Below are 24219 nucleotides of genomic sequence, written 5' to 3' on the forward strand. Positions count from 1 at the left end.
TCCGTGGTTTTAACGTGGTTCATTTGTGATACATCTACGAAAATTTCACCTAAAGACCACAGCTTTTCTCAATTTTTCACGTAAGACTAATTTTCATCGAAATGTATGTAGTGGTTGTAACATGACCTTTAGATAAAGGACTTTCAAGCCAATCATTTGTTGATAAATGATTGGTTTGGACGATTTGGGATGCAGTGACTAACTAAAAACTGGACAGCGGCGAACAGAGGTGGACTTTGCGTCGACAAAGTCGCCTTTAAATGCACAGAAGAAAAAACCCATTACACCTCATGTCAGACAAAGCAACACAAGTCAAGACACACCAACTTTCTACCAGAGGAGGCTGCTCCAACACTTTTCTCGTCACATTCCACATCCTTGCCACAGAAATGCTTGTGATTTCATTTGCCGAGTCATTTTTTCCTTCCCTCTGTTTTCGGTGGGGGGGGGTTGACAAAATCTGCGGTCAGCTTCATTGGGATCTGCTCTCCGTGTGCCTGGCTAGCTCGCAAAACCATACGGAAAGAATGCCTCTCCGAATGACATTTCCATTTGTTGGCAGGTTGGGAGAATTGATTGAAACGCAATGCTGCATTTCAAAAAAAGGAAAAAGCTTAGTGCAGCGTCAACAATGTGCATTTTTGCCTGAGATGGCTGCAAAGTGGCTGTTTAAAGATTTATTAGGCAGAGTGCTCTGCTGAACTGCTAATTGGATCTTATTATTTCGATACGTTTAAACTGTCAGAGTTCATGGCCTATAAAGATGATGCACAGACATATGGAAGAAACCATGGCGCTTTAGAGGGCAGGTTGTGTGGTCTGTCTGTGAGCTCCAAGTCACGTCGGGGGCATTTTTCACTGTAGTGCCTCTGCTCTGCAGGACCACACATGTAAAAAGGAAACAATGACTTCAAGGTGGAGCTGCAGGCTGTGAGGCTCTGCCCACATCCATACCGGAGCAGGAGTGAGAGCATCTTTCTGAACCGAAATGCACACCAAAAACAAGAGTATATCATGAAAAATATGGAAAAGCTGCATTTTTTACACAAAGATTATTTCAAATATCTATTATCAACAAAAATAAAAAGGTTCAATGTAATTTAAATATTTATGGACTAACTACAGCATCGAACAACCTAAAGACCCACTCTGATCATTTTTTGATCTATTGTAAAAGCATTCCCAGTGGTCTTTTAGGTATGATGATACAGTTTTTAGCCAAAATCACAAAATTAGTCTCTGCAGAGCAGCAGGAGATCATTAGAAATTGACTGTTGATATGGAGTAAGCCTGCACCCACCTCCCAACATCCATCTTTTTACACTCTCTCCAGCTAGCCTACGGCCCCTCACACTCCCAACCTAACATTACCGGAGAAACAAACGCGGGGAGCAACACTGGAGCTATCCAGCCATACAGTGTTTCTCCAGATTCCAGCTCAGACGAGGAAAACAAAGACGTTCATGGATCTAGTCGTCTACAAGTGGATGTATCAGAATAAAAGCATGGAGCCCAGTGTATTTTCAAGTTCATTTTTGGTTTTGCAGCTAAAAGACCATTTTTAGAGAAATCTCAAACACAGCCTGAGCTTCCACACTTACAGGCCTTGACGTTTGTAGGTAAATGAGATGCTGCTTTGCTTTCAGTGTCCCTCTGATAATCTGTCTTGTACATGCATGCCTGGGATTGTTACAGTAAGGAGGTGTCACCGCCTCCAAGTGCTGCTACCCAGCTCTATTCATGGCTGATTAATAGTGTCATTAGTTTTCATGCCAGCGGTAATGAATTACTGGCATTAAATCTTAATGAGGAAGGTTACGTCAGATCTGCATGTATTCAGCCAGGATGTACACAGCAGTTGGGATTAGACAGCGGAGCAATTCTCTTCGTCTTTTTGAGGCCATAAAAGTGTTTATAACTTTTAATCTTGTGTTGGTAACTTTTTAATCCCTGTAAGTGTAGTTGTAAAGTTTCGCCAAGTGGTGTTTCCATCACTGATAGGAGGGTCTACCTCTCCGGTTGAGTCTTCACACCTCTACCAAGAGAGCAGATATCGGTGAAACACAACTATCTGTCAGAAGCAGCCGTGGTAGCGACGCCTCAGATAGCCTCTGCAGAGGAGATTCAGCGGGCCGTGCCAGGATCCTTTAAAATACCGTTTTTTTCCACGACGTTTCCACGTCTAATGCGAATTGGTGGCGATGATGATAGTGGTGCTCCAGACAGATGTAGCTCGATGCTAATGGTCCATTACCGAGCTGCTACTTTTATCTACCGGAGGAAAAAAACGACACAAAAAAAAGGAGCCAGAGGGGCGAAGGAGGCGCGATCCACTCAGAGAGCTGGCACAAACAAGTCCGTCAGTTAAAACTGTCAGAGAAGTTGCAGTCAGCCCCCCCCCCCCCCCCCCCCCTTCCGCCTGCCCTTCTGTCGGCTGTCACTCTCAAAAAAGGCATGAATATCAAAATTAATAATAGAAAACTGTCAGCCTTTTGCTCCTCTCCATGCAAACAAGCTGACAAAACGGAGCACTTCTCTGATAATTACAGTGAAATCCCAGAATCCACAAAAGCGAGAAAAACATTCTTTCATTAAAATAAAAAGAAAATAGCAGAGTTTGCAAGTGAATGTGGTCAAAAAATAAAGATTTGTCTGCTTTATTCCTCAACATATATATATATTTTAAGCTATGCAATGATAAGACACATTCCAACAAATGGAAACAGCTGAATAAAGCAGTTCAGGGTAGAGCAGGGGTCAGCAGGGTCTGGAGCTACACGATGCTCTGCTATCCCAACTATTGTGGGGTTTTTGGGCAAATCTGCTTTAGTTCAAGAAAACTTAGCAAAACTATCGTGAAAATTTTTCATTTAATGCTATTAGAATTTTAGTAAAGAACCTAGTCTTATCTTACGACTGTGTCACACAGCCACTATGTACATATTGCGCATGTTACTCGGATGAAAATTGGTCATACGTGAATAAATGTGAAAAAAAGTCAGAGAAGATGTGGTCTGAACATGACATTTTCACAGATGTATCACGGATTAACCACGTTAAAACCACAGAAGAAGTACGAATAAACAACGTAAAGAACACATAATTAACATATTATTGTGCTGTTTATATGCAATTCATCAGTGATTTGTGCGTCAGTTATGTAATTTGAATGTGATATGTGCAGCATATATGCAATGTAATAGTTATGCATCAGTATAACTCTAAAAAAAAGTTATACATCAGTGGTACAAGCATGAAAAGTCAAATTTTAAGTGAAGACCCGTCGACCAAAACCCTCCACGGACATCTGCGCACATCGACGTCTGAAGAACGCAAGAAACACTTATAAATTACATAGATCATGCATGTATCATGAAAGATCAAAATTTCATACATGGAAAATGCGCAAAATGCACGTAGTGGCTGTGTGACGTGGCCTTTATGAAACGCTGAAAAACAATTCTTATAAAGTACTTCAAGTATACTGTATATTAAATTTACTGTACATGTATATGCATTTAATGGTTGCTACACTTTTATTTTGAAAGGAACTAGTATGTGCTGCTTTCAACAGTAGAATAGGTTACAATGTTTATACAAAGAAAATTATAATGCTGTTATAATTTAATGATTGTATATATTTAAAATCTATATTTTATAAATGAATGACTTAATAAGGGACAAAAAGGATAAATAAAGTGTATTTTTGCTGCTTTCAATGGGTTTTGGTCAGTAAGAAACTGACCTTTTAGCATTAAAGGTTGCAGATCCCTGATATAGAACAAACAAAAATTATTTTCTGTTTCCACTACCAAATGAAACAATCGTTCTGTCTGGTTTCATAAAAACCCAAATTGTGATCAAAAACTAACACTAACAGAAGGAAAAAGTGTTGAGTGTTAAGCAGCCAATGCTCATTCTTCAGCAATGAAAGAGATCTTTGTTATGGGAAGTTTCTAAGGCTCTGTCTTGTATCCAGATAGCTTATCAGACGCAGAGAGGAAACTGTCAGAGATCGAGTAGCAGAGCGCTGAAGGGCGGACCGTGCATCGGCAGCATTCCTCGTTGCTGTGATAATCAGTAAGAGCTGAGATCAAAGAGCATTTTCAATCCCTCAAAAACAGACAAGGTGCGCCCAAAGAACGGCGAAATCCATGAAAGAGAAATGCATTTGTCTATCACGCCAATCCGCTCATAGAAAAACCTTGTGTGTCTCACTCACGCCGTTTTACGGGATACTCCATTTTAATCAAACAATCTCAAAGTTGTGTCTGAGCTCTGGCTTTTTTATGACCGTTTACACAACAGTATAGTAAAAGACTGCCTGCTGATAATTCTTCAAGCTTGAACAGCACAGCAGGGAGGCATGAGCGCAGACCCTGACAGAAACTAAAAGAACTGGCGGTATTTCAGCCTCCTGAGTGGAGTGAAGGTGCCACGAGAACAGAGCTCATCTGACAGATCCGCAGGACTTCAGGGTCCCGTGTGGTAGAGGTATTTCAGATCAATAACCTCTGTAAACCTTTCAGAGGTTGTCTTCCTCAAAGGCTTTGAAAAACCTTTCAGAGGTTTCATCCTAAATGGCACAATTTGTTCAGTTCCTCATTTATCTTTTTTTTTGGACTCAAAATAAACATTTCTAAATTTCCTGAGGGCTTAAACTAACAAGTAAATGGTATGTGCATGGTGGATGCTTCGGTTGGTTTGATGGTTTTTCTGTTTTTCAATCTACCCACGGCCCTGGAGACATTTACTCTCTGGAAGCTTGGTGGAAAAAAAAGTGGAAATCCCTCCTATGGGTTCACAAAACAAACATTAAGCTGAGGAGGTTTGTGAGCAGGAAAATACTATGAAATGAAGTCAGTCGAGGAAGCAAAAGACAAAATTCTAGACACACCTGACACAAGTGATTCAAGATTTTAGGCAAATGCGAAGTTAAAAACTGCTTTATTATGACATCAAGGTCACCGGTGCAAATTGGAGGGAAGGTGGATACCAAAGAAAGGTGGCAGATTAAAGCGACAGCTATCGCGTAGACGAGATCAGTTAATCTGCTGTTTGCTTGATGGTTCACTTGGAAAAGTATTTATAGCTTCAATAAAAACCACAGGAGATAACAGTTTAATAAGGGGAGGGGCTGAGGTTGATCTGTGTTTTTTACCACAGGCCTGTTTACAGTGAATCAGATTTAGACGACCACATCCAGGCTGCTTGGCTTTTCTTTTTTTTGTCCTAGTGGTTTATTGATAACGCCTCAGTCACATGCACGTGTACATGCATTGACCTGTACAGCGCACCTGCACTCTTAAAGGGATTGCATGCGTGTCTTGCAGTTCCCTTGGCTCGTGCGGCCACCTTAAGGGACGTCATGAAACGTACATACCATTGTCGGGTGTGTGTTGTGAAGTATTTGTAAGGATAATGTTGTCATATGGTGCCCTGACCCCACACTCTGTACGCAAAAAGTGCTCAAACTGGCCCCTTACTGACCCTGCACAGTGCAGTGCGTAGTGTTTGGGTGGTAAAAAAAAAACAAGACAAATCCGTAGAATGTGGCTGCATTTCACCTACTTCACTTTTGTGTGTTGTACAAGTGTTCGCTACGACCTCACATCTGCACCATGACTGTAGAAAAAATGTGCATGAACAGGACTTTGACGCTAGTTGTGTGCCCTGTACAGGTTTGCCCGTTTCTACCCGGAAGGGAAGTCGCCATTAAGGCTTTAACTGAAACCTGCTTTCTTATCTGTGCGTTCCAAAATGAACAGGTAGCGTCTTGGCGTTTCTCCCTAAACAACTGTGAAATTGTTGTCAGAAAAGACGATGAACTTAAAATGTTGTAGTTTGTGCTTCCTGATGTATAAAACTCTGGTTCTACACAAAATTTTACCTGACAAAGTCAAGGAGTGTGATGTGATGTGCTCTGTTTCCTAAAATTACATAAGAAAAATCTCACCTTGGCTCCTCAGCATTCATTCCCTGAGGACCCACGACAAGGAATCACTGGTTATTTTGAATTTATATTTTTCTTCTTCTATAAGCTGCTTGGAAATGTAGAATGTCAACATTTTTCTCGGAGAACTGAACTCCCTGCATAAGTAGGAAACCCCAGAGAAACCACACAAAGTAATTCAAGGAGGAAACAAAATCTCCTGTTTAGAAATGAGGAATGTAACCGCATCAATAATTAATCTTCTGCTGTGTACATACAACGTCCCTTCACAATAAAACGTTTACCCTGGTGATCCTCGAGTCACTGCTCAGTTCGTCTTGGTGTGATTGCCTTGTTCAAACATGAGACCAACATGCAAATTAGGATTTGGGTAAGTCACCCCACCCCCCAGTTCACTAATCCACTCCCCTCCTCCGTCCTCTCCACATTTCATCGTATGCATCAGGTGCTCCGTGTGCTGGCTGAGTGAAGGGAGCAGGGCCTCCCGGGGTCGCCTTTGGAGCCCGTCCGAACAGCCAGCGGTGGTTCTTATCTCTAGAGGCTCTCAGCTCCAGTGTCCTGGACTGGAAACAGGCGTTCCGCCTGCACCGCCTGCAGCTTCTGTGCCTGATTACCTTGGAGGTACACAGACGCAATTCAACTTTCTAGGGAAACAGAGGAAGCCTGGAATGAAGTAATTGATTTCCCTGAATGCTTTGTGTTGCAGCATGTGTGTGTGTGTGTGTGTTCATGCATTTCATGGACATGGTGAGAGGAGCTGAACAAACCCCAGAAAGGCCTGGAAAAGGTCAAATAGGATGTTTGCAGAAACAAAAAGAGCAGCAGAACCCTTGCTTCAGAGTTCCTCTGACAGACCGCCAGGCCGCTCAGACACACGTCACCGGAGACCTCCCCGGGTTTCAGGCACTGAAATGCAGCTATGATGGTGTAGCGGCGTGCAGCGGGGTGCCCATAGCCAACTGTGATCCCACTCGCTATTCTATTTTAGCTAATGGAAACTGGGAGGCTCAGCTTAGCAAGGGAGTTGGCCAATAACAGGAAAGATAAAAGCTCCAGCGTGTGGTGACGGCACTCGGAGGGGTCACCCCCCCCCCCCAAGGCTAAGGTGAGGGTGTGAAGGGAAAGTGCTATTTTGGAGCCAACCGCTGCACCCAGAGGAGCGTCCGCTTCCAAAACATCATCCTGGATGAGTGTGGCTTGCAGCAGGCCTCTTCAATTCCAAAAGTGTCAGTGAGGTGCAACAAACAGTTTCAGAAAATGTTACCTTTTCAGCCCAAAACTGGATTTGATGACAACAGCGACCTTTTCCAAAAACCTGGGCTCACAGGGGCATGAAAGGCTACGGCTGCCGCTCCCCTCTCCTCTTTCCAGCGACAAACAAGAGCAAAGCAGGCATCAATAGCATTTTGCAGTTAGCACTTAAGTGAGAGGCATTTATAAACGAAGCAAAGCTTTCACCACGCTTGAGTAAATGCGACACGCAGGAGCGCTCAGCCCGTGCTGTGAGAGCCTCAGCTTTTGAACGCACACAGAATCCCTAAGAGACCCAAGCAAAACACAAACACTTAGTTTGCCGTCTTCACCCAAACCAACAACAGCGAGGTGAACGCTTATTCCAGATGTACTCCATTTATTTCAGCTGCAGTACGACTCATTAGGCTCCTACTAAGAGCAGCGGGGCAAAAAATTCACTAATCACAGTCACTAACCAGGTTAGGGATGTTGTGGTTACATTGGAAGTAAGTGAGCTTCAATTTGGCTGTGAGGCAGAATTTAGTGGCACAAATTCAAAGAAACATGTAGTTGATATTCCTCATCAGACGCTCTGATTTGTTCAACACTGTAAGCATGGAGCAGGCTCTACTTTATCAGTCTAAACACATGCTTAGGACTCGGCATTCATTCATTTTTTCTATTAGAAACAGGACACATTTTGGATTTTCATAGACTTTTTGTCGTTTCACTCTACATGTAGTTCTAGGGATGTTTGTTAACTGCAGAATTTAAAAAGAAAATGGGCAACACAAGCCTTAAAAGTGACCATAAACTGGAGTAGTCTTCTCAGAAACCCATCAGAACACCTAAAGGTGCTAACCAGGGCTAAGGTAACAAAATCCTGCAGGGCAGATCCCTGTCTGAGCGCTAATGTTGCTCACACATTGCTGCAGATCTACCTCTGTGACCGTTGACTAACATAAACCAAGCATCTTGTTGAATGATCTCTACCATCCGGTGCGCCCTATGGTCGTGAAAATACGGTAGCTCTGTGAGAACATAAGAGTTTTGAATGCAGAAACCCAAAAAAGCATATTTACACAGATTTTTTAATTGAACAAATCGCCAAAATTTGCATTTCCGAGGGCTGTGTGATCGTAGCTTTCCACTTCTGTCCGTCAGTGCTCTCTAAAGCAGGTTACCTTTAGTCTGTTTGCACTCATAGTTGGACTTTTTTGGAGTGACTTAAACCCACTTAATGCAAAACAACCAAAACAGTGACAATTTGTTTGCACCCGCAGTATAGTGGTGCAGAAAATGTTTTTCATAGATTCTATTTTACTGCGTGTCTACTCATTGAGGCCTTGCATTAAACACACACACACAGAAAAAAGCCCAGAATTCACAGTGCTGACACATTTACAGTCTGGCGGAGCTGCACGTTGGTTCCTGCTGGCCTGACTGCGACCCTGCTAGCAGTTGATGGAACGAGCTATTCCCTGCAGAAGGCTTGAGCTGTTATTCAGTGCTGGGTGTGGAGGGAGGCAGGGTTCTTCAAGCAGTCTATTCACATTTCCTGATTTGAACAGGGAATAAGGGTTGGTGCTTTGATGTCTTGGAACGATGCACCCTCTGTGACTGGTATGTTACAAACAACTTTGGAGAAGTTTTTTTTTTTTAAACCTTTTTTTCTTCTTACTTTTGTCAACTGACACTCAACGGAAACTCTGCGTCCTGATCTAGTTACATTTTATATTATGTCAGTGTCTTTACTCAGCAAGCTACACTGACAGCAAGGACAGAGGGGACGTCCCTGTCAGCGTCTTTTCTTTTTTTTTCTTTTTTGACAAACAGACAGTTTCTGCCTCTGTATCTGCCCACATGCTGTAAATTTCATAACCATTTTTCTGGGTCCCAAACATGTGGAGCCCTAAAGTTTGACAGTTGTTTCAAAAAGTCTCTTCTGTACAAAAGATCCGTTTGAGAGTTTGCTTCATCCACAAAGTAACCAAGGGCAATTCAGCAGATTCTAAAAGAATAAAAAAAGGAAAATAGTAAAATATTTGCCAAAGCTCCAATTGAGACTAAGTACGGATGCACACTTTATTAGGCACACCCGTATAACTGCTCATTCAGACCTCTAGACATGGTCTTGTCGATCTGCTGCAGTTCAAACTGAGCATCAGAATGGAGAAGAAAGGGGATTGAAGGGACTTTGAACATGGCATGGTTGTTCATGTCAGACGGGATTTTCACCCACAACCATCTCTGGGGTTTAAAGAGAATGGTCCAAAAAAGAGAAAATATCCAGCGAGCATCAGTTCTGTGGCCGGAAATGCCTTGTTTCAAAAAAGTTTCAAATCAGCCAAACAGGATCCACATCTTTAACCCAATCTATTTCACAATTATTTTTAATGCCTTCTTAAAAGTTGGTTATAATAATTAATGGAGAGCGTCATTAAAAATAACTACCAGAATGATGCCTTGTTGATGTGGTATAATGGTTTGGGGGATATTTTCTTGGCCCACTTTAGACCACTTGGTACCAATTATGAATGGTTCCAATGTCACAGGCTACCTGACCATGTCCATCCCTTTATGACCACAGTGTACCATCTTCTGATGGCTACTTCCAGCAGGATAAGGCGCCATGCCATCTAGCTGGAATCATCTCAGACTGGTTTCTTGAACATGACAATGAGTTCACTGGACTCAAATGGCCTCGACAGTCACCAGATCTCAACCCAATTGAGCAATTGAGATCCTTTGGGATGTGGTGGAACAGGATATTGGAATCATAGATGTGCAGCCGACAAATCTGCAGCAACTGTGTGATGCTATCATGTCAACATGGACCAAACTCTCTAAAGGAATGTTTCCAGTATATTGTTGAATCTATGCCATCAAGGATTAAGGCAGTATTGAAGGCTAAAGGGCATCCAACACAGTACTAGCAAGACGTACCTAATAAAGTTTTTAAATATTCAGCACATTAAGGCTCCTGCTTCATTTGTTTTCTTTTAAACAAAGAAAATATGTCTAGATGAGGTGCGGGTTGTGTCTTTGGAGTTTGTGCCATTTCGCTTGGACCCAGATCAAAGCAAACTAAGTTCTGGTTTCAATAAACTGGAGTAACAACTCATAAATCAAATTACACCAGATCCTACTTGATGAGGCTTTGGGTCAGACACATGCCAGCGTGTTGTGCCGCTCTTCTTCATGACTGCACTCACAGCAGCACTGATGGAGAGCAGGGACAGGGGGGACCGCAGCGAGCACTCAGACAGGGAAGAGGCATCTCCATTTCTCAGTGGGGGCTATGCGACTCCCAGACTAAGGTGGGGAGGAGAACAGAAGACTTCTGTTTTCTGCCTGCCATGAGCCTAAATAGTGGGGAGTGGAGACTAATGGCAGCAGATCAAGATGAGAGGGAGTACAGAGGCCATACAGGCAGAAGACGGTATTTCATCTCTGTAGGCTTTGAATTTAGCTCGAATAAATGGATTTGCATCAGAAATTTGTTGTACCACCTGGATCAAAGTCAGAAAATGCCACCTGCAGCAAGGAGACACTCCTGCGGTACATCACACAACGACTGGTGTTTTCAAATTGCTGTCACTGTAATTCCTTCTTTATGTTTGTTCATGTAATAATGTATTGCGAACAGCAGAACAAAATTCTAAACAACACATGAACAGCTATAGTTGTTAAATGCAACCTGAGCTCATGTAAGTCAAACCTTATGTATGATTCAAAATTTAGTGCTAATTCAAGTTTTTGGACAAAAAATAGGGAAAATGAGGTGAGCGTTGCAGAGACACAAGCCCTTCATACAAAAGCCTGCAAAAGCACAAGGAACGAGGAAAAAGGATTTACATGCAAATGAAAGTGCACCTTGAATTTATGCAAACATTAAAATAATAGCCTTCCTCTTTCTAAATGCATATCTGTTTGCATCTTATACAGTTTATTAGGCAGCTTGAATGCTAACCCTGCCTGTCATTTTTCTTTGACAAGCTGACATCTAGTTAAAGCTTCGAGGATAAGGAGGAGGTCTCATTTTTCACACATAAATGAAAAAAATATACTGGAATATACTGAAGGATACTGGAATTTTCAAGCTGCTTTCCACACTTTTTTTTCAAATTTATTTTTTATTGAAAAAGCACAGGATAAATTGTACATTGTTTTGACGGATTACAATGTGCTTGCTTTGCTAGTTTTTTAATGGAAATTTTTTTAAAGAAAAATAAAAAAGAACATATGAGGAAGCAGGGATTTTCAAGCTTTCCCCACTTTTACACAGTGCTGCAATTTAACCCTGTTAAACCCACTACACCAAACAATTTGACAGAAAATTCATTTTTTTTCTAATTAAGACGTCTTTTTTATAAATCCACGAAAACTAATTTGCAATATCCTTTTTCTTTAAATGAGATTTATATAATTTGATATGTTTTTGGCTCACAACAATGTTAGTTGACATAGTAAAAATACTGGCATGAGTGTTTAGGAAGAAATACATGTTATTTAGCCACCGTCTCAAATTGATCCATCCATCCATCCATCCATCCATCCATCCATTCATTCATAAATTGATAAATATGGGTTTTTAATTGAAATGCATGTATCAAATATGATACATATGGTTATATAGGGTTAACAATAGGTCAGACCTTAAACACTTGTAGTAATTTGCATTTAAGTGAACTATGCAGAAAGCACCTACATGACAGAAACTTTATATAAATATTCATCAATTATTTTTTTTAAATCAGATGGCTCAAATCAATGGAATATTGAAGTTAACACAAACAACTCTTTTGTTTGGGCATTTACAATTTCAGGGTGAAAAACGCCGCCTCTTTCCCCTCCATGCTGTTGCTTCAAAGCTCTACAGTCTTCGTTCATAAACATTTATAATCATGAGGCTGGAAAAAGCCTCATTGTTTTTGGACGTCGCCTGCAGATGACATGTGATTATAACCCCTAAAATAGCACATTATCTGCAGCTGACCAACTTCCGTCAGCGTCTATCTGACAGCAAGACGTGGACGGCAAATAGCAAAATTGCCAGCAGGGAATCATCGTGCTGCCCATTAGGGGTTGTATTTATAGCTGGGTGAGGACAGGATGGGCCAGACTGCTGGGAATTTGATAAAACCTCTACACGTGTTGAATTACACTCTTGGTGAGAATATTCCCAGAGTGGAACAGTTGCTTTATCTTGCTGCTCTGCATGCCTGCTGGATCTACAACCTTATGCTTGCAGGGAGGACCAACATTTATTTAGGGAAATAAGTAGGAAAATTTAGCCTAAATGTAAAAATGTTTTCAAATAAGAAGCTTCATGTACATTTTTAAAACTGATCATCCATTGCTAGCGTGTATTTCTAGTAATCTAAGTGGACAACAAGAAGGGCCGCAGCTTCACAATCGGCATTCAAAGGCACTTACTTGGATTGCATGACTGCCGCTAATTAAGTCCCTGAGGTTCATTTTTGGCATCCCAACCTCAATTTACCAACATCTGTTTGCAACTAGTTGACCGGTGTTGCAAATGTCTGTGGAATGTTGAGGACTGCAGTCCTGGTTTTTACCACAAATTCATCAAAGCTTGGTCACATCTGGAGACTCACATTTCAAAGGAAGAATGAATTTACTGGATATGGAGTCTGCCTGCTGTCAATAGTTAAAGAGAACATTAAATTGAATTAAATGTATATATCTAAACTCTGTGACAATCTATGCCTAAAAATACAATGTTTTTTTGTTTATTTTCTTTCTAGTGTACAGTTGGTACTTGGAAGGTGTTTTGAGATACAACTAGATGAGTTGGAGCTAAATCCAAATTCCCATAATTCCGAACTTCCCAGAACTTCAGAAAACATAATTATACAAATTAATTTAATTTAATTTAATTAATTTAAAATTTGCATATCGGTCTAACCGATCGACCGATGATGCCATCTCCACAGCCCTCCATTCAGCCCTCACTCACCTGGAAACAAAAGACTCAGAATGCTGTTCATTGACTTCAGTACCGTCATCCCCCAGCAGCTCATCCACAAGCTGGACCAACTTGGACTCAACACCTCCCTGTGTAACTGGCTGCTGGACTTTCTGTCAGGGAGACCACAGGCAGTTCGTGTCGGCAACAACACGTCCAGCACCATCACAATGAACACAGGGGTCCCCCAAGGATGTGTGCTGAGCCCCCTTCTCTTCACTCTGCTGACTCACGACTGCACCCCAATATCAAGCTCCAACCTCTTCATGAAGTTTGCGGATGACACAACAGTGTTGGGTCTCATCAACAACAACGATGAGACCACATACAGAAGCGAGGTGAACAGGCTGGCTCTGTGGTGCAAAGACAACAATCTCCACCTGAATGTGGAGAAGACAAAAGAGATGGTTGTAGAATTCAGGAGAACTCACACCCAGCACACTCCACTGATCATCAGTGGTGCTGCTGTGGAAAGGGTGAGCTGCACCAAGTTCCTGGGGGTGCACTTCTCCGACGACCTGTCTTGGAACCACAACACCGCATCACTGGCCAAGAAAGCCCAGCAACGCCTGTACTTCCTCCACACACGGAAGAGGGCCAGAGCTCCTCCCCCCATCATGCAGACCTTCTACAAGGGCGCCATCAAGAGCATCCTGTCCACCGTGTGCATCACCGTGTGCTACAGAGCCGCGTCTTGCCGCACGTCTCTGCAGCACATTGTAAAAACAGCTGAGAAGATCATCGGTGTCCCTCTCAGTGGCCTCTTAAGACATTTATCACTCCCGCCTCACCCGCAAAGCCATCAGGATTGCAGGGGACCCCTTCCACCCATCCCAGAGACACTTCAACCTGCTGCCATCAGGGAGGAGACTGCAAAGTCTCCAGGCAAGAACCAGCAGACTCAAGGACAGTTTCCTCCTCCAGGCGATTATCCTTTGCCCCCTCCTATCCGTGCTACAAACACTGCCATCACAGACTCATCTACTTACTGTTCTTAGCACTGTTGTCATTTTAAACTGCCACTTTAACAATGAGATTGTTAAAGTGGCAGTTTAGATTACTGTTATTCTTCTTATTATTACTGTCATTTTATCTATTTTATTTTTATTTATTAATTTATAAACTGCTTGCACTGGGGGGCGAGAGGAAACCAATTTCATCTGTGCTGCATGTCTTGTGTATGCAGTGTATTTGACAATAAAGCTGACATTGACTTTGACTAAAGGTGGTGGATAAAAGCAATGGACTACTGCTTAATTAAAGGGTAATATTTCAATGTAATTAACATTTTTAGAAAATACTAAAGCCTTTGGAGAAAAAAGGACATGAGGGAAACAACCAATGACTTCTGGATTGAAGCTTGTTTGAAAAGAAATATAACTTGTAGTTCACTAAATAGCCATAGGGGGTGCCATAAAACAAGTCAGCTGTTATTTGTGTCAATGCAAATTGATCCACCTTGAAGTAAACATTTACATTTAGTCTGGTTTCAATGAGAATTTGTTTGCTGCTAGTAATCAATCAAAATTGAATGGTCAATTGAAAAAATGCATTTCCAAATTGCTAATTAAATTGTCAATTTAGAATTGCATTTTAAATTATTATTAAAACTTCCACACCTATCACATATAGGTCGCACCTGAGTATAGGCCACACCCACGGCCAGACTATAAAACAAACTGGACTAATACTCTGAAAAATATGGTAATCTTCAAAACGTATACTCTAGAACAGGGGAGCTCATTACATCGCTAGATGTAACAGTGTTTGGGGACCATCAATGATAATATATTTATAAAAAATCTGTCAGCGATTCGTCATCCTCACCTTGTAATACATCACTTGATTGACATGCAGAACGGCTAATGAAACATCCTCTGAGACATTACATGTGTATATATATATATATATATATATATATATATATATATATATATATATATATATATATATATATATATATATATATATATATATATTTCATTCATTCATCTTCTTCCGTTTATTCCCTTTCGGGGTCACAGGGCTGCCAGAGCATATCTTATGGGCGAAGGCAGGGTACACCCTGAACTGGTCGCCAGTCTGTCGCAGGGTCACAATCACACACCCAATCACACTCACACCTATGGACAATTTAGAGTTGCCAATTAACCTATGTTATGCATGTTTTTGGACAGTGGGAGGAAGCCGGAGAAATGTGTGTGTGTGTATATATATATATATATATATAAAAACGCCCCTCTCACCCTCCGTGGGTGGTTTCTCCTCCAAGCTCGGGTCCTCTACCAGAGGCCTAGGAGCTTGAGGGTCCTGCGCAGTATCTTAGCTGTTCCTAGCACTGCACTTTTCTGGACTGAGAGGTCTGAGGTCTTTCCAGGTATCTGTTGTAGCCACTCCTCCAGCTTGGGGGTTACTGCCCCGAGTGCTCCAATCACCACAGGCACCACTGTCACCTTCACTTTCCAGGCTTTCTCCAGTTCTTCTCTGAGTCCCTGGTATTTCTCCAGTTTCTCATGTTCCTTCTTCCTGTGTATATAGGAATATATATATATATCTTTTTGGAGCTTGTCATCTCAAAAGCTGCTTACAAACCAAAAAAGTGTGGTCACCCCTGCTCTAGAATGACCCCAATAGCTACCTTCCAACAACGTTCTTCTGGCGTCCTGACTATAAAAGCTCCAAAGTAAAAGGTTTCGAATCAGCCAAACAGAATCCACACCTTTAATCCAATCTATTTCACAGATATTTTTTATTCCTTCTTCAAAGCTAGTTATAATAATTCATGAGAACGTCATTAAAAATATCTACCAGAATGATATGTATGCCAACAGCTGACATTTTTCCATTCCAAACGCCCACAAGTAGCCATCATCATCGAAGCTACTTTTAACTGCAGCCGACGATGCCAAGATACAAAGATAATGGTTACTAATGAATATTAGCCAACTTGAGTCCGCTGGGTATTTTTGATGTGGTTCATTTCCATTGATTTCCCTGAAGGGTGAAAGCAACTCTATCCCTGCGGCAAGTGCCTGGCAATATCCGCCCACTGCATGGCAGCCTGACAGACGGGGGCCTGCTTTCCTGGCCTGGTTTCAGGATGATTCAAGCCCGGCAGGTGCAGGCGGGATACCTGACTGTGGAGGAACACTCCAGGGCAGTGAACAGCAGAAGGAGCCTTTGAGAGGAGGTACAAAGGCATCCAGCTGTGAGTGGGTAGACTTGTAAAGGGAATATATTGGGTGGGGCACAATTACTACAAAGCCCAGTGTGCTGGATTATTACGCAGAGCAGGTGGCTGTGAAAAGCAGGGTGGTACAAACTAAGAGGAAGTCCACGGGAAGTGACAGATGGCTTTAAAAGACGACACAAGAGAAAAGGGACAGCCATCCTAACATTGAACCTCATCAATAAACACATTTGTAGGAACTTCTCTGTTTAGGAGGTGAACTAATGCCCCATATCCAAGCAAGGACAATAAAAAGTCACCAAATTGTTGTGGATCTCTATCTGAAACATTAAAACGATCGATATGGTGTAATTGACATTGCAGTTTTGTCCCTTTGTAAGCAGTGTGTGCCCTCCAAAAAAGCAAGAAAAAAGACACATTTGTGACTTTCTTTGGATTATACAGAGATTAATTTTTTAAAAGCCTCGCTTTGGGCGGACCCCATGAAGGCAGCATCGGTAATTCATTCCAGTTTTATTTAACATAAAAAAACAACTAACAAAAGAAAGGACTTGAGGGCATGTAAAAGAGCCAGGCCGTTCCCCATGGTGTCTAACACCAATACACAATAAGCTGCAGGTCGTCATTATTTCTGACTTTATGTCTTCTAATCAGCTGGGATGTCACAGTCGGGGGTGCCAACACTCAGTCACTGCTCATTCATTAGCCACCTGCTTCAAGTGTGTGTGTGTGTGGGAGAGGCGGGGTGTAATGGGGGTCAGCAGTTGAGTTGGGGTTCACAGATGGATTACTTGGTGTGACGAGGATTCTCTGTTTCACTTCATGATCTTATAGTTCCCGTTTCCTCAGAGAGGCAGGTCTGTGGCTATGAAGACCGCAGCTGGATTCAGCTTTTTTAAACACATGTTGCATTTCTCTGGCAGCAGATGTGGAATGCAAACCGAGCACCGTTTGCCTCAGATGTGCTCCGGTTTCATTTTGAGTCACCTATGGTCTGAAAAGATCCCAGCGGTTTCACGCCGTCGTTCCCCCTCCTACTTCCAAAGACCCCCCAACAACATTCAACAATGACGTGTTCACAAAAAAACTAAAAAGATCTCTAAGTTTGTAATAGTGTGAAAGGATGCCTGAAGTCTCATGTGTCTGAACCATTGACTGTATAGGAAAACTGGACCGAGTGAGTGGGACATCCCCCATTGAAAATAGTTTATTTCTGGCTCCAATGAAAGGACGCCATTTTTTTTGCATGTTGTACCCAGATGAATTGGTCAGAGTCATTGTTAGCAAATGCCCGCACCAATCAGTAGTGAGCTTGTTGAAAGCCCACACCCCTACCACTTAAAGTGGGCTACATACAATATGCCAATCAAATGTTCAATGTGAGACCACATGCTTTTATTGAGACTGGTCAGTTTACAACACAAGAAAAAAAATCATGAAAAAAGACATTCTGACAAATAGAATGACTGAGTAAAAGCTGTTTATTTCTCAATAGAAGTCTCTGGGGTTTTGGCTTCTTGGATCCAGGGGGTTCTCCCTGGTTGGGAGACCACAAGGGAGGGGGGTCACTCAGTCCAGGTCTCATACTCAGTCAATGGTCTGAACTGATCAGACACGTGACCTTCATCTTTTCACAACTAAGGCATCTCATGAATGTTCTCATGATGCCATTTTCTTATGTTAGAACTAAAAATTTTCAAATGGAAAAATGGGATTTTGTCCACTATAGGAATTAGTGAGTGGCGTACCGTGATCCAGTATGATGAGCTGGGCGCTGGACTGGATGTTGCCTGCATCGTTTTCTGCCAGACACTGGTAGAAACCTTCATCTGACTTGACCAGACCCAGAACCTGTAGATTGTGCTCCTTCTACAGAGCAGAACACACAGATTTAATCAATAATTTATTGCAAATGGTGCTTCACTTAAAAAGTCACTCAATCAATCTTTTTTTTTTTTGCACATTTCCATGCATTTCATTTACATTTACAAAATGATTTGCCTTTCTCCTGATTTAATATACTTACAATTATTTTGAAGTAGTCACTGGGAATAACAGCATCTCCATTCTTCACCCATTTGACAGTAGGAGCAGGTGAGCCGGAAACGTCGCACTCGAAGACGATGTCCATGGACTCATGTGCGTAAGTGTTAGCTGGCCGCTTAATGAACTTTGGAGGAACTATGGAAAAGTAAGAAAGAAATGCATTAGGAATGAATAGGAGGATGAACAATCATCAGATTTTGGTGGTTAAAGTGTACTCTGAATCTCAAGGTAATATCCTTCTCTGTCAATTTCAAGCATGGAGATCTTTCAGAAAAAAGCTTAAATGACTTTGGCACTTGTTTCATCTGCCTCCATAACTGTACAGCAGAAAGCTGAGCACATGCAGATCTCCCTGAGACCAGCTAATGAGGGCCAGAGAGGTGTCTTTTGATCTGCTGCGGTGATGCAGCGCCTCGTCAATCTGTCCAGGAACAAGGTCGGCGTGAGCGCAGAGCCCCAGCTTCCTCCTCGTTCTGTAATTGGACTGAGCCCGTCTTGGAAAAAACGCTCGCCGTGTGCATTTGTTTGCGTTTGCTTTGTGTTCCTCCCCGGTAAGCGGCGACCTCACTGACCGCAATTTAAATGACTAAACTGTTAGTGTGCTGGTGCTCGTCAAGCTCTGCCCTGTGAGTTTTTTGGGCAGAACGTTCTTAGTGTCTTTTGTGTGGTAGTTGGTGTGAGCTGGATGGATATTAGCAGCATTGAGAGGAACAGGTTCTTCTTTGGCGTTAGTCAGTGTAGCGGCGGCTGCAGCCTGTGAGGTCATGGCTTTTCTCTATGGAACAAATCCCTCCAACACCATTTCACTCTTCAAAGGAACTAAGACTTTACATTATCTATAACACATCCTGAAGCACACATGCAGCGATGAAGTGTTGTGCATTCACATGCTCACTTTGAACAGCAACACTATAGAGAGCTGTCCATTCACAGATACAGCACAAATAAATAAATGAATAAAATTGCATGTGGATAGAAGAGGTTATGCTTTTCTTTGGAAATTCCAGCTTTATATAAAGTGTGATCAATTCAGATTTACTCTTTTTTTTTTTAACACCTTTATTCCGATATATGACTCCGGCCAGGCACAAACCGCATTAATTAAATTCTCCTCCATGATCAGGCTTCAAACAGTTGGAACTTTGTTGAATTAAAAGGGGCGCCATCCATACGTCGCCACCAAATCCAAGTCCCTGTTTGGTCAAATTTCAACCTGGTTTAACGGTCTAAAAAATGTGCAAAGCATGCACATAAAAGTGAGAATTTTGTACCCAGAAGCGTGAAAGTGAGCAGATATAGTATATACATAGAATGCTTGAACAGGGGAAGTATGAACGTAGCTTTAGACTTCACTGAAGGTTTTGAAATAGACTTTCAAGTCCCACTCTGATAATCCTTTGATCTATTTTAAAATCGTTCCAATTGGTCTTTTAACCCACGGCAACATCAGTGTAACAGAAGAAAAATCAGAAATGGATTTGGTGGTCCACTTTGTTTGTAGTAAAACACACATGATTTCATTTTTAAGAAGAAAAAAAAAGGGTCTGGGTTCTTATGATTTATTCATGAAAATGCCACTTTTAGACCCCCCAAAAAACTGTAAGGTGTAAGGCGCAGAGCAAGCACGCCCACACTTCCCGTCATCCATCTGTTTAAATGCTCCACCGCTAGTTTACAGCCCCATACAACCCTAACTTACCATTACCAGTGCAATGTCGCAGCTATCCAGTAGTACAGTTTTAATCCAGATTCCAGCTGAGACGATGAAAACAAAGACGTACATGGATCTATTTGTCTACAAATGGATGCATCAGAATGGAGCAAAGCAACTCGTAGAAAAATGCCATAATAAGATAAAACATCAAAAAGTTAAAAACATAAAAAAACACAGTTTTCATCAGTTTGGGTCCTTTAGCATTTCTGTTTGATGAAGTCTCAAAATAGAGTCTGGCCTGAATATCTTAGAGTTATGCCTTTTACTCATAATGCACTTGATAACCCAAAGTTGATTATATTGAGCATTGAAGGGTTCGCTTAAACAAATATATATATATATGTGTGTGATTGTGTGTGCGTGCGTGTGTGTGTGTGCGATGCTGGCAGTGAAAGAATACATGGAACGCCGCAACCAGGTGGCTGGAATAGTGTACAGGAAAATGTGTTCAGAATATGGACTGGCAAATTCCAAAGGCAAAATGGGAAACGCTTTCGAAAGTGGTCTGAAAGAGCAAAAATCCTGTGGGACTACCAGATCCAGACTGACAGGATGGTAATAGCGAACCAACCAGACATTGTGGTGGTGGAGGAAGAACAGAGGAAAGCCGTTGTGGTGGATGTGGCAGTGCCAAGAACATCAGGAAAAAGAGAAATGAGAAACTGGAGAAATACCAGGGACTCAGAGAAGAACTGGAGAAACATGGAAAGTGAAGGTGACAGTGGTGCCTGTGGTAATTGGAGCACTCGGGGCAGTAACCCCCAAGCTGGAGGAGTGGCTACAACAGATACCTGGAAAGACCTCAGACCTCTCAGTCTAGAAAAGTGCAGTGCTAGGAACAGCTAAGATACTGCGCAGGACCCTCAAGCTTCCAGGGCTCTGGTGGAGAACCTGAGCTTGAGTGAGAAACCACCCACTGAGGGTGAGAGGGGCGTATTTTTTAATTAAAATATTTTTTTGTTTTTGTTATGTTTTTTGTTTAACTACCTTCCAGATGCCAGTTTTTCAGACACATTTAAACTGAAGCAGTAGCACAAAACATCCACATGCCCCCCCCGACAAGATTAATGTGACTCGATAGTTCTGATCCGCTGTGGTGAAGAAATCAGAATGGATATTGACAATAGATCACTGCGTGACAACTACGACAGCTATCAGTCTGCCCTCAGTGTGTTTTAAACAGGAGTGTGTGTTCAGGTGTCACACAGCGCCATGTCCTCTGCACATTTGTCTTACAACTAACAGCAGAGGCAGGCGGAATCATCGATTTGCTTTAGTGCAACAAAAAGAAAACAAAAAAAATGTCAATGTATCCTTATTACATCTTTGTTCTGGATTCAAGTGGTTTGTTTTTACTGCATCAAATGCTACTAATCTATATTTCTCCTGTTTATTGCCAGAGACAGTTCAAAAAAGCCGACGTGGCGTTCTTCTCCTGGATAGGAATGGAGGAATGTCCTCGACCTGTGCATGGTCAGTTTTCTCATGCGTTTTTGCTTCATCAGTATGTATCAGCTGTGTCTTTGCATCCCTTATAGGGTTTTGATGGTTGCTGGAACACTGGAGCTCTCATGATCTCCTCTTGGATTCTGTATAAATTCCTCTTTTTTGACTGTAAATCTCAAATAAATTTGCTCGTATCTCCTTAACTTCTGCTCGTTTATTTAACCACACAGGGTAAAGTCACAGGACAGAGGATGTCTGCATGTGAGCTTCATGAGGATAGATCACTAACGTTGGGCTGGATCGTAGATGTAAAACTGCTAGACTGTGAAATGTTTCAGGAGCTTGACCCACAAGAATGCTTGTGGAAGGAACATTTAATGCTAATGCACAGCTTTCAGCAGGAATCGCATTCATCAGCTTTTGTTATTACTTTTAGAAAATAACATTTGGCACAAGAGCGCAACCACACTGCTTTCATGCACTTGGATGCAAAGAGTACAGTTTTACACCTTCTTCACAACAGATGTACCAGGTATATTCATGTATTTTTTACTAAAAATAGTTTTTATTGACACAAAGACACATGGGATTTGTTTTCCAGGCTCTTGCAACACTGACAAATATCCCACAAACTACAAAACAAATAGCAGCGATTTACACTGCAATTAGGAGGAACTTTAAAGAAAAGCCCTGGGTGTTCTCAGTTAAAAGGCAGAACAAAAGTACAATGAACCTCCTATAGATAGAAATGTAGTAAAAGTGGGCTGTTCTAGCTCACTTCAATTTGCCCAGAAGGCCCTGCCTTACAACCTTTGGGTGATGCATAGCAGGACAGAAGCACTGCTAACTTTCATTCATTCAAAGACAGCTCTGCTGAGGCTTCTGCTACCAGGCCATAGTTTGAAAACAAATGTTTGCTGAAAGAACCAGTTTTTTGCTTCATATCACATATTAAGTGACCATTTGAACCCAAGTGGCAATTGAAAACCCAAGCCAAGTGGTAGCTGAAAAGCTCATCCAAGATAAAGTTATCATTCCCTCTGTAACTCCCTATCCGCACTGCCCTATCCGTACTTTACTCCTCATTCTAAGCAGATTTCCATCAACTTTTACTCACAGAATTCCGACATTTAGAACACGAGGGACTGAGAATTGGGTGGAAACATGGAGGTGTTGATGAAAGAAGCTTTTACAGCTAAATGGAGGCAGTTTGTTTTTAGAAACAAATTTCTGTGCAAGAAAATGCCTTTTAGTGACTTTGTATCGACAATTTCATTTAGAAAAACATATATCAGGCAGTAAAAGCAATGGGCAATAAAAGTTACATAGATATGTCAAATATATCATACATATATCATACAAAATCAATTTTATGAGCTGTGAAGTTTATTATAATGTTCATTTCTCCCTAAAAACAACCCCAAAGTGGTATTTTGATCCATTCATGCATTTCCGATTATTCCTCTAAGACCCTGCTCTCTGAGTACCGGGGGTCTTATTAATGGATTAATTCTGGTTGTGTTTACCAATGTTGAAGCAGTTTTGAGAAGTGCACAGCGCTCTGTCAAAATATCGCTCTGTTTTTTCACCAGTTGCAAAAAAAGGTTGGGTGTTACTGGGTGTTATTGTATAACACGCAATAAATGCTGACGCGGCTTATGTGTAGTGTTGTCAGACGTTTTTTTTTTTATGTTACTAACAAGGTTGGGTGGGAGTTGACATAGTCACAGTAACATTATTTGTAGCGCTATCAGTCTGTTTTTTTACGTGTTACAAACGAGGGTGGGAGTTTCAGGTATTGTGACTATGCTAACACGGCTAATGCGTCTAACGTGGTCTACATGTAGCGTGTAATAAACAAGTTCTAGAGTTACTGTGAACGCAGTTTAGAAAGTCTTAATGACAGACTTATGTCTGACTCTTTTTGTTTTGTTTAATGCCTTACAGTTAGGTGGGTCTTATGTTTGACAGAAGTACAAAAATAGACCATTTATTGATGGTGGACCTTATAATCTGGTGCGCCCTATAGTGCTGGAAAACAACAGGTTTTTTGATTTGTCCAAAAACAGCATAATCATAATTAAGAAACCACTGCGAACAGTTTAAAAATAGATCACAAGATCATCTGGGTGGGTCCTAAACGCTTAATTTTTGGAGGTGTTTGGAGGCTGATCAACTGACTAAAAGTTGCCAAAACCCATTTACAACATTTTAGTTTGTTAGCAAAGCTTTAGTTTAACGATGACGAGGATCTCTGTGTCAAACTAAAGCATTGGTTTTGGCCCTAAAAGCGCATATGCCTTTTTCTTTATTTCATCAGCTAGAAAGAAACAAGCGGGATTAAGGCTCTGCAGCAGATCTGGGACACACAAACACAAAGGCACCAGCAAAATAACGCAAAGACACATGAGAAGGGGAAAAGGTGTGTGCCAGAGAGCATTAGTGCTCTTTAAATAGCTAAACAGGATTGGGTATCTTTTTAGTGCTTTCGTCAGAGGCAGAGCAGGGAGACTGTGTGTCCAAAATCCCTATTCGTTTTTAATCCAATCTGCAAAGGATACAAATAATTCACATAAAAACTATTTCAGGGAATAGATGGAGAAAATATTCTGAGCATGGTTATAGTCCAGCTGTAGGCAGAGCAG

The 24219-nt window shown here is 41.7% G+C and overlaps 1 protein-coding gene across 23 annotated transcripts in view; it reads right to left on the reverse strand.

The window, feature by feature from the left end:
- Positions 1-24219, reverse strand: part of neo1a (neogenin 1a) — a 216798-nt gene that overhangs the window by 46920 nt on the left and 145659 nt on the right. For all 23 annotated transcript variants that reach the window (XM_078944218.1, XM_078944216.1, XM_078944222.1 and 20 more), the window contains exons 6-7: positions 18395-18549; positions 18117-18237 (exon numbers count right to left, since the gene is read on the reverse strand). In XM_078944218.1, the coding sequence (XP_078800344.1) occupies positions 18117-18237; positions 18395-18549 (276 nt within the window). The remainder of the gene's footprint in view (positions 1-18116; positions 18238-18394; positions 18550-24219) is intronic.

The sequence above is a fragment of the Oryzias latipes genome, chromosome 3, assembly GCF_053564925.1.
Source record: "Oryzias latipes strain Hd-rR chromosome 3, Olatipes_Hd-rR_3.1".
NCBI classification, from domain to species: Eukaryota; Metazoa; Chordata; class Actinopteri; order Beloniformes; family Adrianichthyidae; genus Oryzias; species Oryzias latipes.